We start from the raw sequence: 15,983 nt of genomic DNA on the forward strand, positions 1-15,983 counted from the left end.
TTGGTAATTAGTTTAATTACTGGATTTTGGCACAGAGACACAAGAGTTCAATTTCCTCTTTAGCATAAAGGACAGCTTCAAAAACTGCCAGTCAGATGAAATGTCAAGCAGCTTTACAACATGGGCTTTAAGGAAACTTGTCTGACTTACTAGAGCACTGTTTGTGTAAGCTGCAAGGCAATAAAACACGAAGACCTTCTCAAGCTTTCTCCTTGGACCTCTACATAAAGAGGGATATTCTTTCCTTTGGCAGCTCACATGGTCACAGAGGGCAGTATTTGACTTCAGTTGGGTTCTTGATGTTTTCTCTTCCCCCCCCACCCCCCCACCCCCCCCCCACCCCAAATTGGGACCCCATCAGCCCTTCTTGAGGCAGTCTCTTAATAAAAGCAGGGAGTTCTGTACATGAGCCCTAAAGAGTTAACGGAGCTGTTTATGCAGAGACAGATGTGAAAGAACATAAAGCCCCCTTTGTGTGTTACAGCAGCTTAACATCTGCTTTGCACAGCATAATCCTACTAAGATGAATGCAATATTCTACTCTCCCTTTTACACAAACAAAACCGAAAATAGACTGAAAAGTTTCAGAGTTAAAAATAAGTTGCTTAGATGAAGAAACCTCATCGTTTTGTTTTATGACATACAAGCTAAACTCCTCAGATTTTATTGCACTCTAGAAAAGAGACATACATACTCCTGATGTGTCATTTGCAATCCTCTGATGACTGTTACTGAATTAAAATACCTAAATGTACCATCTGTGTTTAAAGTGCCATCCCTTAGCAGAAACACCATTGACAATTTAATGTGCAACAGGAAGTTTACAATACTGTACATGCTTTTAAAAGTAAGACCAGTAAGCTTAAGGGACAGGCTCCATTTTGGTCTCAAAGTACCAGTAAAAGTTTAGTGTTATCATTAGAAATAAACCATAACAGCTTTTTTTTTTTTTTTTTCCCCAGTGCAAACCCTCCTGTGCTGTGCAAAATATCCAGGCAAGAGCTCAGTCTAGCACAAAGGGGACTTAGAGCAGCAGCAAGTAGAAGACTGATCAGACAAAGGTTCTGTTCATTGCTTGGGATTTATTTTGTTTTGAACACAAAAACAGCGCACAAGGTAGGGAGTGAGGGGATGTCGCTCTCAAGCCCGAAGGCAGTGAGTTTACCTTACATCAGGTAGTCCACAGTGACTGCTTACATGCATGATTCTGCCCCACAGTAACTGAGACTACTCATCTCTCCATGAAAGAAGGGCAAGCCATTGCACATTTACTGTGAAGTGTACGTTGGCATGAATACGCACACACGTGTATATTGGCCTAGAGATTGGAAATCCTTCATAGATTTTATCACCAATGGAGCTTACCTGAAGCTGCTTACCACCTACTATTGATTGTAGGACCTTGTTTTCAATCACACCCAGTTCTGGAAAACCAAAAGGCACACACCTACCGTCTGCAGGCTGGGAAGAGCCAATCCTACCACCCTCAACTTCCGACAGATCCAAGTGGGGTTGCTGCCGTCACTCAGGGCAGACCAAGCTGATGAGTTACAGGAGCCCATGCCCAGGGCCCGAGGGCTGAGCTGCTCACAACATGGGTGAATGCCAGCTGCCCAGCCAGCCCTCCCCTCCAGCAAGCTCTCCCACTGTGACAACAGGGCAGCAGGAAGGGCACAAGAGGGGTGTCAGGCCTGACATATCCTGGGGGCTGCCACATCGACTATACTGACCTACATCTGCTTCTCATTGCCGTTCTTTCCCTCTGGCTTTCTGCAGTAACAACACTGCTCTGCTACCATCCACGTGGTGCAATTAGGCAGGGAGAGATCATCCTGCCATACACTAATTGTCAGAAACAATTAATTTTTCAATCCTAGATTGACAGAGGATGGTTACTTTTTCCTTCAAGCCTTTATGCATCCAGCAAACATATATCAACACTCCTGCATAGAAAGTCTCAGTTTATAGTTCAATCAAGGCAGGTAAGTTTCTAGAAAAAATACCTTCCTTCCTCTTCATCCCAGCAAACTCAACATCTGTCCTGACTTTTGTCTAAATCCTCATCTTCACCCTCAGGTAATTAATGGAGTCCTCACATCAATTCCTAAAGCTCACCAAAGAAGCACAGTACAGAACACTATTGCATCTACCTTTACCCAGTCCAGCTCACAAGCTCTCCCCCAAGGACTGAGCCTCTGAAATCTTTCACCTTGCTCAAACATTGACTATTTACTGGTAAGAATGGAAGGCAACTCATCCCACCAGCAGTACAAACCTGGTAAAATACAAAATACATTTCCACTAGTAAAATTCACAAGTACCCTGGCGCTTAAAAGTCTGGTGTTTCATCTACTTCACCTCCTAAGAATAGGAAGGATAAGTGCATGCATCACTTCAATAAATAAAAAATAAAACTGAGGGACTGGAAAGCATTACAGCACAACCAGCTACCCGGAATGCAGCTGATGATAAACTTTTATCCACGCACACACACTACCTTTAGTGTGAAGACCCACCCAAACACAGAATAAGCACTTGTAAATTCTTGCTGGTGGTGGTGGTGGTGGTGTTAAATGGGGATTGTTTAATTTATTATTTTTAAATAACCCTTACTACTTCCTGTGGCCACTGATGTGCTTGCTGGTACACAAACCATGCACCTCCCCTGCATTTTCTAAACAATGGCTTACACCAATTGAGCAACAGATAACATTGAAGCGTTGTTAGGGCAGCTCCAGAGAATGATACGTAATCATGCAAAGCTCTGAATAAAGGCATTCACGCTCAGGAAATGGATTTTCATAGGACTAGCCACCACAGCACGTGTTTATGGTAAATACTGCAGGCAATCTCCTTAGTTACTTTGGTTCCTTCCAGTAACTCTATTTCCCCACTGTTAAATGCGCTAAAATTCATCATGAACTGAGAAAAAAAGAGGGGAACAGTAAATTATCTTTTCAGTTATTTTTATGCACTTATCTGCACACTCCAAGGTGACCTAAATGGAGCTTTCTGAGCCTATCACAAACTGACATGCCTTCAAGTCTGGGCATTTTTTCGTAAGTTTGATGCTCTTGAGTTCAGCACCTTTCATTTGAAAGGCCATCCAAAGAAACATTTTACGACTTCAGTGAAGTACTTCTTTCACCTACCCGAATGTTTTTTCCCTTGGCTAAATGCATGTCCTTCATCTGCTTAATAATACATTGAGATAATTTCCAAAAAAAAGTGGATGGAAGACTAGTAGTCACTTGGATTTTCAAACACACTGTACTGAGTTTTTATTTATAAAAGCTGTTTCTAATCTTCAAAAAAAATGGCTCCCCTTAGAATAAGATAATGTTTTTCCTGGACGCTTTTGGCTGCAGTGACATTATAAAATCTTCCCAAGAGAGTTTTGGGGTATTTTCATGTTACAAGTCCTGAGTAAGCTTAAATAGGGTCATTAGCAGACAGGACAGCAGTCATCACAGGCTGCAGTGGATGGCAGGATCCGGTGTGAATACTGTGGCAATTTGTTCCCAGAGCTCTATGAAACTAAAAGCAGTCAATACTTGTGGCTGAGATTGAATTAGCTAGCTACTTCAGCCAAGTAAATCCATACAAGCTGTCACCAAAGCTGTTCAGACCGATCTGAGTCCATTGAAAACTCTGCCACTGAAATACCATTCTGAAGGATAGTTAATAAATTCACCAAGAGGTGACAGTCTTAGTGTCAGCAGTCATAAACAATACAGGTGCCTTGCCCGTACGCTGAAGCAATGGAGAAGTCTTAGTTTGTGATGCGGTCATTAAAACAAATGGGAGAAAAAAGCTTAACAGATCTCAAGGAACTCATTAAACATTTTTAAGATCAAACTTCATTGAAATGAAAGCTTCATTTCAACATTGGTGTTTGAACAACAAATCAGGGCAGTTTGAATTTTCATCGCATGGAATTTAACTTGTATGATATAATAGAGTTACATTGCTGAATTAGTCTATTCAAGAACTGGAATTCCAAACCAGCCCACCAGAGATTCTAGGAGTTCTTTTTTAATTCTTTCCATTCCCATACAAGATTCCTTCATTCCAGTCTCCATATAGATTCCTTCTTTCCTAACCAACTTTTTCTCTTTTACAGTCCTTATAAGACCACCAAAAAAACATAGGTAAATTAGTTGGGCCTTACTGACCATAGAAATGGAAGAAATATAAAACAGGACTGTGAAAAACACTTGAATTGGTAAAGAACAGCCACTCTTCCTGTTGAAGGAAGATTTGTGAAATGTATTGGGAAACAAAACAAAAATAAGATTTTAAAGTGCATTTGTAATAATCTCCTCAACTTGGGATCTTTGTATGATTGTTCTGTTGCAAATATTAGATTGTTAGGCTAAATTATCCAGAGATGTAATTCATTACTGAATCATAATTCAGAACAAAAATCTAAAAACTCCGCAGTTGGTTTCAGAGAAATCCTAACCTGAACTCATTTAAGGAATGACCTTCCTTCAGGATAATTATTTCTTCAGCTCCCACAAAAACTATGAGCATGTTTTGAGGAAGATTTTAAAACTATAAATTGTATTTTAATTTGTTTCTCACAGTGTCTTAGATCACACTTTATACTCTCTGCTGGAAGGAGAAGAACGAACCAACCAGTTGTAGTACCTTCATTTAAAAGTTCCCTTCAATTTATAGACGGTACCTTGGATGTAAGGTCTCGATGAAAAATGCCTTTATAGTGAAGATAACTGATTCCCATAGCAATGTCATAAGCCAGTTTCACCCTCACTGTCCAGGGCAAATGCTGGTTACTGTCTAATAGCTGCTCCAGGTTACCATAGTTGATGTACTGAAAAGACAAAACAACATTTGTAATTAATTAACTTCAGATATCATCAGGAACATAAGATTCATCATTCAGCTCAAGTATACATTAAAAACTTTTTTTTCCCTTAAGGCTAAGCAGGCAGGAAGTTTGCAGACCACAAGAAGCTGAAAACATCTCCGCTCCCCACCTCTACCAATGCATTCACATTAAAGATGCATGCAACAGTTACCACTGCATCAACTAATAATACTTAAATGCTGATATTCAAATAGACCTTTCAGAAACACCTACAATATATCCCCCTCTCATTTCAGTGTGAGGAACATAAATGAAAAAAAGATGAAGAGCTGGCTCTCAGGCAGAACAACGCAAGGAGAGGGCTAAGTATCCAAGTGTGGGTCACGGAGCCTGATCAAGTTCCCAGATATCAATTCCCTAAACTGAAGCAGCAGCAAAGAAAAATATCACAGTATGTTACTGTAAGTTACACTTTTTTACTGCTATATCTACAAGCCCTAATCAGCAACCTGATACCCACCGCGTTCGGTACTACATCAAATGGAAATCCTCATGAGAAGGAACATGCACTAGCTATAAGATAAATGCTATAAGAGACTGAAACAAGTCATCAGCCAAACAGTGCTAAGTAATATAATCCTGGGTTAAGACACAGCAGCTCCACTGCTTCTCAAATAATCATTAAAGCAACACTGGACTCGTGCTTTGTGTATAGATCCCTTATGCCACAGTAACTTCTATGCTGTGTTTGAGCAGCTTCTGGTTTCGCTCCCAGCCCCAGCCCCCTCGTTAGCCACAAAGCAGAGACTAGGTCAGGCCAGAAGGGAAACCTGGCAGCAATGCAGCCAGTTCTCTCAAGAAAATCCAAGTGAGACGGACAGAATAATTTGCTCCCAAGCTTGGTCCAAACACAGCACTGAGGCTGGCTGCACCAGCTTTGCTCCTCTGTCGCAGACAGTTCTCCAACGCTCCCTTAAGAGGCTTTGCTTGTGCCACCATCGTCTTGTTAAAATAGAAACTGTAAATGCAGCCCGTTATTTCTGAAACTTTGAATTCAGCTGTATTTTGCTGGACTTCTTTGTGTCTCAGAAGGCAAACAGGAACCACACACCGTACAGCCTGGATGTAGCTGAGCTCCCCAGACTACGCTAGGCAGAAAAAGATGTGCATAGGCCCAGCCTCTGCTGGCATGTGGGTCAAGGCTCACCTCCTGAACAGTGACCAAAAAGAAAAAAGCCTTCCTTACAGCCAAGCCCCATCTTTTTTGAGCTCAGCGGTTAATTCTGAAATCCTTTTCCAACAGACACACAAGTTTCATAGGTAACCACTTAACGAGGCCGAGTTGTTCAGGTAGGTGATGTGCCACGGATGTCACCTGTCACAAAGCTTGCTGGGAGGGGGCACCACGAAGCTGCAGGGGGCTCCACGCTCCCCTCAGCTACACCACACGTCCCCTGGAACCAGTCTCACCCACGCCCATGAGCTGCACATCTCACCGGAGAGAGGATACAACCTCTCTCATCCTCCTCTTGCAGAAACTCTGCTGACTGCTTTCACAGCCCTCGCTGGACAAGCTGGGAAGCACACGGGGACAGGGGGCACAAGGCATCCTCTCCCTCAGCATTTTCTCCTTTTAGATAGAAACCTTTGGCCTGATCACAGTGCTGTGCATCTACCTTTTGCCCTTGAGCAACCACCCAGGCAAAGGGCAAGTAGAAGACATACTTCCTCACATTCAAATGTTCTTCAAAGGCAGCTGACAGCTCCAACCTGGGCCAGATTTTTGAGCAGATATCAACTACCTTCTCATATCAAAGGAGGCAATCTCATAAAAGGGGCACGGGTCTAGGAAATGCTCCAATATTTAGCAATTTCAGCTTCTTTCTACCACTTCAAGATACTGTTTCATATCTTTTGCATTAAACTAACAGCAGGAGAAAGGGTGCAAGGAAAGCTCTTGAATTCTAGAGAACATGACTGATACTTTGAAATGTAGCGTCCTGTCCTTAAGTAGCATAACTTTTAAATCAAACCATTCTCTTTTGTGCGAGAGATAATTGCTCAGAAATCTGTGCTCAGTGCGTATCATTTTGCAAAATAAAATGCCTTCTTGGCCCCCCTCCGCAATCAAAGCAAACAAGATTTAACACACTAACGATAAACATCAAATGTTTGGCACAGCTTTAGCCCCAGCACTGCATTTTGGGGGAGGGCATTGATTGCAAGAATACACTGGAACCAAGAAATGGCAGGCTGGCTCAAGCCAGAGACCCAAAACAGCCTGGCTCTCGTGCTGTGAGGTCGTGTGTCAGGAGAGCAGAGCAGATCTGGAACAGGCCACTTAGGGCTATGCAATCACCATCTGCGGAGATTTTCAAGATTCAACTAGACATAGCTGCAGCCAACCTGACCTAGTGATGGAAACAATACTGCTTTGAGCTTTTCCAACTTTGATCTTTCTCGGTGCTTTTACTTGAACCCCTAAGGGAGCCAGATGACCTTACAGAACTCAAGAAACATTGCTCAATATCATGTTTTAAAATTTATTTTTAAAATCACAAAATGCTAGCACACTGAAGGAAAAGAATAGAGAATAAGAGATTTCTACATTAATTTCCTATAAATCATCGGCTTTCCTTTGAAGGGTTCAAGTGGTACTTGTCAGGCAGTTATGCTCAAACCAGAACAATATTGACCAAGTTGGAACAAAAGCCCTAGAAACAGCTCGCTCAGTAACCCCAGTTCTAAAGTGACACTTACCGACCACCCGGAGCAGTTCACCTTTCTGCCTGGGCAGGAACAGGCCGCACCTTTAAAACTGCCATACTTGAATTCATCAGCAACAGAATCCAAGGGTGAAGGGGATCACTGACCTGGCTTTTTGTTTTGGTTAGGGCTATGCATTACTCCAATAGTAAGTGCTCCAGAAGTGCTAATAAATAAAACGAGCACCCCAGAAGAGTATTGCAATACATACCGAGATATGACAACAATAGCTACCTGCTATTTTGAGTATGCTCATGCTCTCCTTTTCAATTAAGTAAGCCTACTGATTCGATCCACTGCTCCCGTATTACTTAAGTACATCTAATATCTATTCCCCCAGTACTTTTCCAGGCAAATTAGCTTGCAAGGTCATTCACCCATCTTAACCTCAAGGACTGCATTCTAGCACAGGCTGGGTAAAAACAACACATACACAGAGGACGCGGATGCACAAGCTGCAGAAGTCAGCACCAAAGCTGATTCCAGCACAGACACAACCCAGCAGGACCTCCTGTCTGAAACTGTCTCCTGGCAGAGAGAGCTCATTTACTAGAGATGAGAGCTCCAGTTCGGGCTCTAATTTCTTCTACAATGCATAGCAGGCTAATCATCAGGCGAACAACCGATCTAAGATTTTCCTATAGGCAACCTGTAAGACTTGATCTCAGATGGTAGCTGGCCAGCAGGTAACCTTTGCATTCAGAGTCCTGAATTGTCCCTAAGGCAAGTGCCACACAGAGTTCAGTGTTCCCCCGGTGTCACGGAGGTAATCCAATTCCTCCGATCGTTCGGGCTGGTAATGCAAACAGCCAGCTTGTTGGCTGGTTTTATTCAGAGCCCTTCAACAACGCCTTTTCGGTATAGACACAAAATTGCAAAGATTATTTTCTATTTGCCAGTGCAACTGAAATAAAAATACTTGTTCTCAATCTTAAACCAGCTCTGCGTGGTAAGAATATTCTAAAGGATAGTAAGGGCACCTCTCCCTCAGAGAATACTGGATTCTATTTTGTCCCTGAAACATTTCAGGGCTGGTACTTTCAGACAAAACCCAGTAAGGTTACAGCACACCCATCATCTCAAAGCATTGTCCTGCTACAACAACAGGCATTGCGTAAGCATACAAGCAATTGGAGGAGAGATCTGATCAGGCTACAGGAATGAAAGCAAAGGACACTGCGTGTCATAAAGAGACCTCACAGCTAAATGGAACAGTGTTCAGACCTTTTCAGACTCCGTATTATCAAGTTGCAGTGACACAGCTCCCCATTATTCTTACTGCTAGCTTTTTGTCATGCAACAGGAGACCAACAGTCAGTTTATCTGGTTGCCAGAGTCTAAAAGTAACCACTTCAGGTTATTTTTGTATTTACTAGAACTCTGCATAGCAGGTTGAACTATGGTTTAAAAGACTCTAGCATTTTAGCTCACAAAAATACTGTCTATCTTCAAGACTGTTCACGGTATGAGCTATGTGCTTTTACTGCTAGAATGGAAGTTCAAAGCTGTATGTCACATCTCTCCCAAACCTTATGAGGAAAGAGGCCAGTAGTGTCTTAGAAGGACAAGTTACCCAGATGCTTAGCCAAGCGTGGGTGCTTTCTAGATCAGACAGCTTTGTAGAAGCTTCTGGTATTATAGCTTGATGCAACAAAAGACAAGAAGCAGTGGTATAACCCTTTCTCACACAACAGTCATTGGAAACATTTTCATCTAGGGACAGGATAATAGGACTGCTTCTTTGCAGTCATGTTATCAGGCTCCAGCATGAGAACGTGAATGAAGTTCAAAACATAATGGCACTTGCACAAGGCATTACATGTTTAATTTCAAGAGATTAATATTGAACCTTCAGCTTTCAGGTTTTTGCCTTCAAAATAAAGTCTTGAACACACTAATAGGACAACTAGAAGCTTGCAAAGAAAATACATCAGAAACACATGATTCCAGTAGTTAGAGCTCAAAACCAAAGACTCCAAATATCACCAAGACTGAGGGGGGAGAAAGAAGCAAACTGAAGAGAGTTTTCAACGCTATTTTGAAAACCAATGCTGTTTCAATATTTAGGTCTAATGTAAGTCAACAGCTATTGCACAGGAAAGCCAGAAAGTTGGCTTACTATTTACTTTGCTTTAAATGTCACCGCTTTCTGCTTAAAAAGCAACAAATAGCCACAAGACACCCCTCTATGGTGGCCCCAATGTTGACAAAGGCAACGCATGAAGTGGTTAAGGAAAGTAGGTGTGGAAAGTACATTTAAGATGATAAACCAAATGAGGTTAAGTAAAGAATACAAGTTCTGGGGAACTGAACACTGCAAGACAAATGCTGAGACAAAGGGCAAATATGGTGGAGAAGCTCAGTGAAGAAAGCAGGCAGGAATTAAGAGAAACTAGAGTCATGTAACACCTTCAGCATGCAGGGGAGAGGGGGAGGGAGATGTCAGAGCAAAGGCCAGACTCCATGGCTTGACTCCAAAGGGAGACCCAGCAAGCAGACATCAGCAAAGTTATTGAAGCAGACCTCAAAAGGGACAGAGCTTGCATTTGTGTATCATGTCTGATGCTGGAAGTAAAAAGGTAACTCTCATGCCTAATGACATCCAGACCTTGTCACTCAGCTTCGTACAGAGGTTTTAAACCACACGTTTCAAGGACACAATCCCGTCTTCAGTTCTCGTATGTTTAAACAGTCATCTGTCACACCCAGCAGCCCAAGTGACTTCTTTGAAGGCTTCTGGCTGTAAGACAACAAGCCCATGTGCCCTTCTGCCCCAGCTGCCATAGGTAGCTACAGGGGGAGGCCAGGAAATTTCCTAATTTCCCCATCTGGTCTCATCAACTTCAACTGTGCAAAACTGGAACCAGAACAGAATCACTATGTTCAGGACTACCTTCTGAGATACTACAAGTTGGTACACAGACTGCTTACCAGATTCAATTTAGTTGTTCTCCAAGCCAGCTCATAGCCCTCTGCTTGTTAGGAAGCGGGCAGTTTAAAGGTCTGCAAAACCACCTCACCCAACTGCCTTCTGAGCAGTAACCGTCCGTTTCCATTGAACACCTAACGCATTGATGGCACCAAACAAAATAAACATTAAAACAGGACAAGTTGAATGTTTAATTTGGGCTATATTCTTGGACAGCAGGTGAACTGATGTTGCTGAGGAAAAAACACAGTACGGACACAGTCAGAAGATGCAGGTGAAGCGAGCACATTTCAGAACAAAGCTCAAACTTTTTAATGAGAAACCAGAAGGGCTCAAGTGGCTAGGCAGAACAGCCTGATTAAAAGAACAGAAAAACATTTTTTTTCTTCTAAAGGCCACTTTTCTTTCCCACTTCTCGGTTGCTGAAAGCTGAAGGAAAAAAATCTGTAGCCTGAAGTAAAATTCTCTTCTGTTTTCCAACCCATACATATTTTGACTAAAGAAATAAATTGCTTTTTCTTTAAAAGCGTTAATTGTTACAGGATAAAAATAAGCTTGCTGTAAGAGGTGTCAGTTATTCTTTGGAGTGAGGGCAAGCTTCTTCATGCAATTGCCACAGCACGGTTACCACCGGAGCTTGGGCCCAGAAGCCGAGAAGCTCAGCAGATCTAACGCCATGCCTTGTGCTGTGTCAGGTGCTGCAGTGATTGATCCACTGTCGCCTCCTTCTAAAAAGGCTTGTACAGGCACGGCTCGTTTTATAGGGCAAGCAAGAATTAACATGCACCACTTGGGAAGGAGCGTTCACAAAACCCATTTGGGCCATTCCGAACGTTTTAAGTGCTGGCAGGAAAACAAACACGGCAAGATCTGTCTTCCTGTAGTTCTCTGCTCTGTCCAGCAGCTCTAATGGCCAGCAAGCACAATTTATCCCTTTCCTGTCGTTCCTTTCAACCAAAGTTGAACGCTCATTTGCTTGCCTGCTTCTAGAAACAGATTACTGTAAGGAAGGCTTCAACTGCAGGCACATCGCAACAAGGCGCTACTCAACCCCTACCAATGAAGTCAGGTTTATGGGCATTCACTTACTCGTACCCAGGTTTGAAACACTTCAGGAACTAAGTTTATTTTGTTGGAACCGGAAAACACTCCCAGTATATCTATGCAAACCGACCTTGATAACCACTTTTTCCTGCAATTATACTAGTAGGAAAAACAGAAAGCAAAGAAGTCCTAACGCAGAACAGCACATTTGTAAGCTGAAGTCACACCACTTGGATCCTAAGCACAGCCTGGTTTCAATGCAAATGACAATCTGTGATATGGCGAGCTAGCAACGGCATAAATTATCACACAGGCACAGAAGAGAAAGTACCTTGCTGCTGACACCGGCAAGAGAAACGGCATCTGAACAGTAAGACTTCTGTTCAAGAGCAGAAAGCTCGCCCCATATCAAAAACACTATATGCTCAGTTCTGCCTGGAAACATGCTGTAGCCCCCGACAAGAAGCCTCTTACTTAAATCATCTTTTTCTCACCTTCCCCACAAAGATACGAGCATCATCAGCCCATGGAATATATGCCTGCAAAATTCTAGATAAATAACCTGTTTGCTTTATGTAAGTCTGTAAAAATAGCTCCAAGGAGCTACTGACTCTAAGTTACTGTACACAACCACCACTCATGGTGCAAACTTAGTTTGAATTCTGCCCAAAAATACTGGTTTGAGCTGTTTCAGAGTGCTTTTCCCAGCCTCAACACTCCAGCTGTGCCACAATGAACACCCTCAAATGTAAACAGACACTTCACTGGCAATTATAAAATGCATCAAGATCCCCTGTAAACAGTGCTTTGCAAAGGCAAACCTTAAAAACTTTCTCATACAACCCAGTTTCTGAATGGTCCCAATCGCTGACAAGTGAAGTGCAATGAAGGAAGTGAAATTACAACACACTTGTTAATTCAGGAGTATACTTCCTGGGGTCCGGGGTGAGAGAGGAAGGAACGGAAGAAAAAGCACTAGAAACCGAACTTACTAAAAATATATACAAGGGAAAAAAAATCCCAGGCACAAGGTTAAAGAGCCAGCACTACAATATTTAATTGAACTTCATGTCTTTATATGCACGCGTAACAGGAAAATCTAGTCCTCAAGACAATATGCAGTTCTCCTCCCCCATAATAAGAGTGAGAATATGCAAGCCTCATGTATTAACCTAAATATATTTCCAAGATACCAGAAAGTAACAATACAGGAATTGCAGGGGTTGCAGTTCAAGAATGCTTTTTTGATTTTTTGCTCGAGATAATGGTAAACGGACCAGTAGGTTTAAAATTAGTGTTAAAATACTGATACAAAAAAAAAAAAAAACACACACAACACCCCCACACACATGTGCACACACCTACAGGGAAGGGAGAAAGGGAAAGGGACAATGGAGCTTGCTGTTTCCAGTTTAATATTTATCCTCCTCTTATCTTACTTTCTCTTATCCCCAAAACATTCTAAGAAGGAGGAAGAGGTTACCACCAGCAGGATATTCAGCAAGCCTTTCTCAGAACACAGAATATTTAGAGGCATCTATCTCAAAATAATAAATAAAAAAGGTTCATCATGCACTATTACAGGCTCAGAAGTGACAAAACAAGTCAGTCATCTTCCTATGAGTGTAAAAAAAAAAAAAAAAAAAAAAAAAAACTTGAAGCCGCATTGCTGAAAGCAAGAGTTTAACCATGAGCTCTTAACCTCATACACAGGCATTTAAGAAAATGACTGGAATTCAAAAGCTCGCACGTTCACAAGTTCTCACTGAAACAACCGGTTGCTCATCACTTCTGATCTAGCCACCTGCACGCATAAACACAGACTGGGTACCTAAAGTTAGATTCATATTTTCAAAGTCTTGGCTTCTGTCTTTAAATGAGGATTTCTTCAGCGTTTCTGATTATAGTCCTAGTCCTTTTACTTCTGAACTTCTGAGACCCACCCTTCTGTCCTTGGTTAGCCAGATACTGCAGAAAGGACTGGCATTCTCTGGAGAGCTGTCCCCAATGTGCTTAGCTTACCTGGCCACCACCAACCCAAGCAGGTTTTTCCTTTAACCCATCTGCCTGCAAGCACTTCCTTCTCAAGGCAGAGCTTGTAAGAGCTTTTGTCCTCCAAAAGCCAACATTTTTATCAGCTGTTTTCTGCAACTGAGCTTTTTAGAATCAATTCCACCCTTCTGTACAGCAAGGGCCCACTTGAACGTCTGCTACTTATTATTCTAATTCTGCATGTCTATATGGTAAGAAATTAATCCTTAAAAGATGCATCTTGGGGAACTGGTCTAACCATAGCAGGCATACAGTTGCAGGAAAATACACAAATTCATTAACTAAAGCTTCCTCCAGCCAAAAATTAGTTAACTAAATCTTCCTCCTGTTCTCAGGAGCAGTACTGTGACCAGGTACAGCTGCATTTAGCTTCCAGTCAAACTGCAGCTGCACCACAGAAGACTGCAGTCTATAGAACTGCCTTGGGATAAGCAAACCAAAAATTAAGGTAAAAATCCTCTGTTGGTCAGTATTTTTCTGGAAACTCTAGGTTTTTGATCACTGAAAGCTAACCATCTTGTCTGACTGCATTCATGAAAAGGTAAATAGCTATCAGATGCAGGGGAAAAAAAAGGAAACACCACCAAACTTAAATAAAGCCCTTTACATGTTTTTCAAGAACTTGACTTATGACATTTAAACACTCCAAATTGCAAAAACTACAGATCAAACAGACTTAGCTGAAACTCCTGTGGAGGCCTGTAACAATTTTGCTGGAGAAAGAATTAAACGGTCAGGCACACCACGCATGCCACAGCATCGGGGTACACGAGTATGAAGTACAGATGGAATTTAAGGCAGAACACTAAGTTTCCTGCCTCCTATGATTGAAAGCCAGCCCCCCTCGTGTGATTTTAAATGGACTTTATTGGTATGTGCAGAACATCAAGCTGTGTTTGGGACTGAACTCTTTTTTCCTTCTAACTAATTCACAAAAATATTCGGTTCCCAAGGAAAATAATATAAACAAAGCAAAGAATATGTACTTCATCTTCTGTGAAATAACTTTGCAGTCTCAGAGGGTTTTTTGTGTTACAAAATAATTCATGGACTCAAGGTTAGTGCATAAGGTTTAAACAGTGTGATATTTTCCAAATACCAGCACTAACCTCCCTTGTCTACAAATTTAACATCTTACTTTGAGCAGGCTAGTAATTAATTTACTTACTACACATACCACGTTCAGATTTCATTTTGCATCCCCTGGCACATACAGAGGAGCTGGGTTTATTTCTAACTTTTATCAGTAAAATTTTTTTTATTCTTTTTCATGCAACTTTCCAAAAACATAGTTGAGGCAGACACCTGTCCTCCCCAGCAATACAGTTGGTTAACCTACCGCTCTCCAGTTAATACTGCATAAGGTTACGGTTGCTTATAGAGCTACCCATGCCTCTTGGCAAGGATCGATGGCACAGGAATGGGTCTCTTCAATTCTGCGAGCTGGGAAGTGTCAGCTACATAAAGCCTTTCACATGTGAATCTCTCAAGTTGAAGAGAGACATGCTGTACTCCTCTTAACAGAATGAATCCATGGGAAAAAGGACCCAGCTTTGAACGTGAAACAGTGTGATGCCTTGCACAGCACAGGGAAAGCATGAGGTAGGGCTGGTCAGCAAGCACCAACCCACATGGGCTGAACGCGCTCTCAGCAACTTTTTATAAATTAAACTGAGAGCCTAAGTAAGCTGTTACGGCAAAACTGAAACCGACAGTCCATATACTGTGAAGACTGAATATAGCTCATGTGTTGATAAGTATTTTTAAAATTCTGTTGTCAACAATCAAAAGAGATGAAGCGAGCTGTGCCTGCACTACAGTAAGTTTATAAAAAACTTCATTTCAAAAGGATTAAGGTTGCTAGAAATCATTTTGCAAGCTACGTAGGAACAAGCGAAAGCACAAGGTCTACACAATCCCGGACAAAGCTATTGAAATAACAGATTTCAGTTACATACATACAAGTACCTAACAGTCACGATTTAGATTTTTTTATATATTTTTTTAAATCACAGAAACTTAAGCAAAAGTTAACAATGATACTTTGATAGAAGAAATCTGAAGCCTGAAAGCACATCCCAAGGCTCAGGACTTTAAAAATGTTGGGTCTTTAAAGTTTCAAAAATATATTGCTCTGCTATGTTATAAACACATTCATCTCAGAACATAAACAGCAACTTCCTAACTTTTTGGCTCTAAGAAAAGTCCCCATTACCTACGTCTGTTTCCCTTCAGCAAGACAGCTGCTGATTGACAAAGGTGATGCTTTCAGTTCTTCCTAACTTAGCTCTGGTGTCCACGCACAATGAAATAGAAAGCACAGTCAGTGGACCTGTCTTTCTGTACACATTCTGTTTC

At 41.8% G+C, this 15,983-nt stretch overlaps 1 protein-coding gene across 1 annotated transcript in view; it reads right to left on the reverse strand.

Annotated features, from left to right (window-relative positions):
* Positions 1–15,983, reverse strand: part of TESK2 (testis associated actin remodelling kinase 2) — a 76,909-nt gene that overhangs the window by 18,853 nt on the left and 42,073 nt on the right. Inside the window, exon 5 of the mRNA XM_035332966.1 lies at positions 4,691–4,837. Within this exon, the coding sequence (XP_035188857.1) occupies positions 4,691–4,837 (147 nt within the window). The remainder of the gene's footprint in view (positions 1–4,690; positions 4,838–15,983) is intronic.

This window comes from Oxyura jamaicensis, chromosome 8 (assembly GCF_011077185.1).
Source record: "Oxyura jamaicensis isolate SHBP4307 breed ruddy duck chromosome 8, BPBGC_Ojam_1.0, whole genome shotgun sequence".
NCBI classification, from domain to species: Eukaryota; Metazoa; Chordata; class Aves; order Anseriformes; family Anatidae; genus Oxyura; species Oxyura jamaicensis.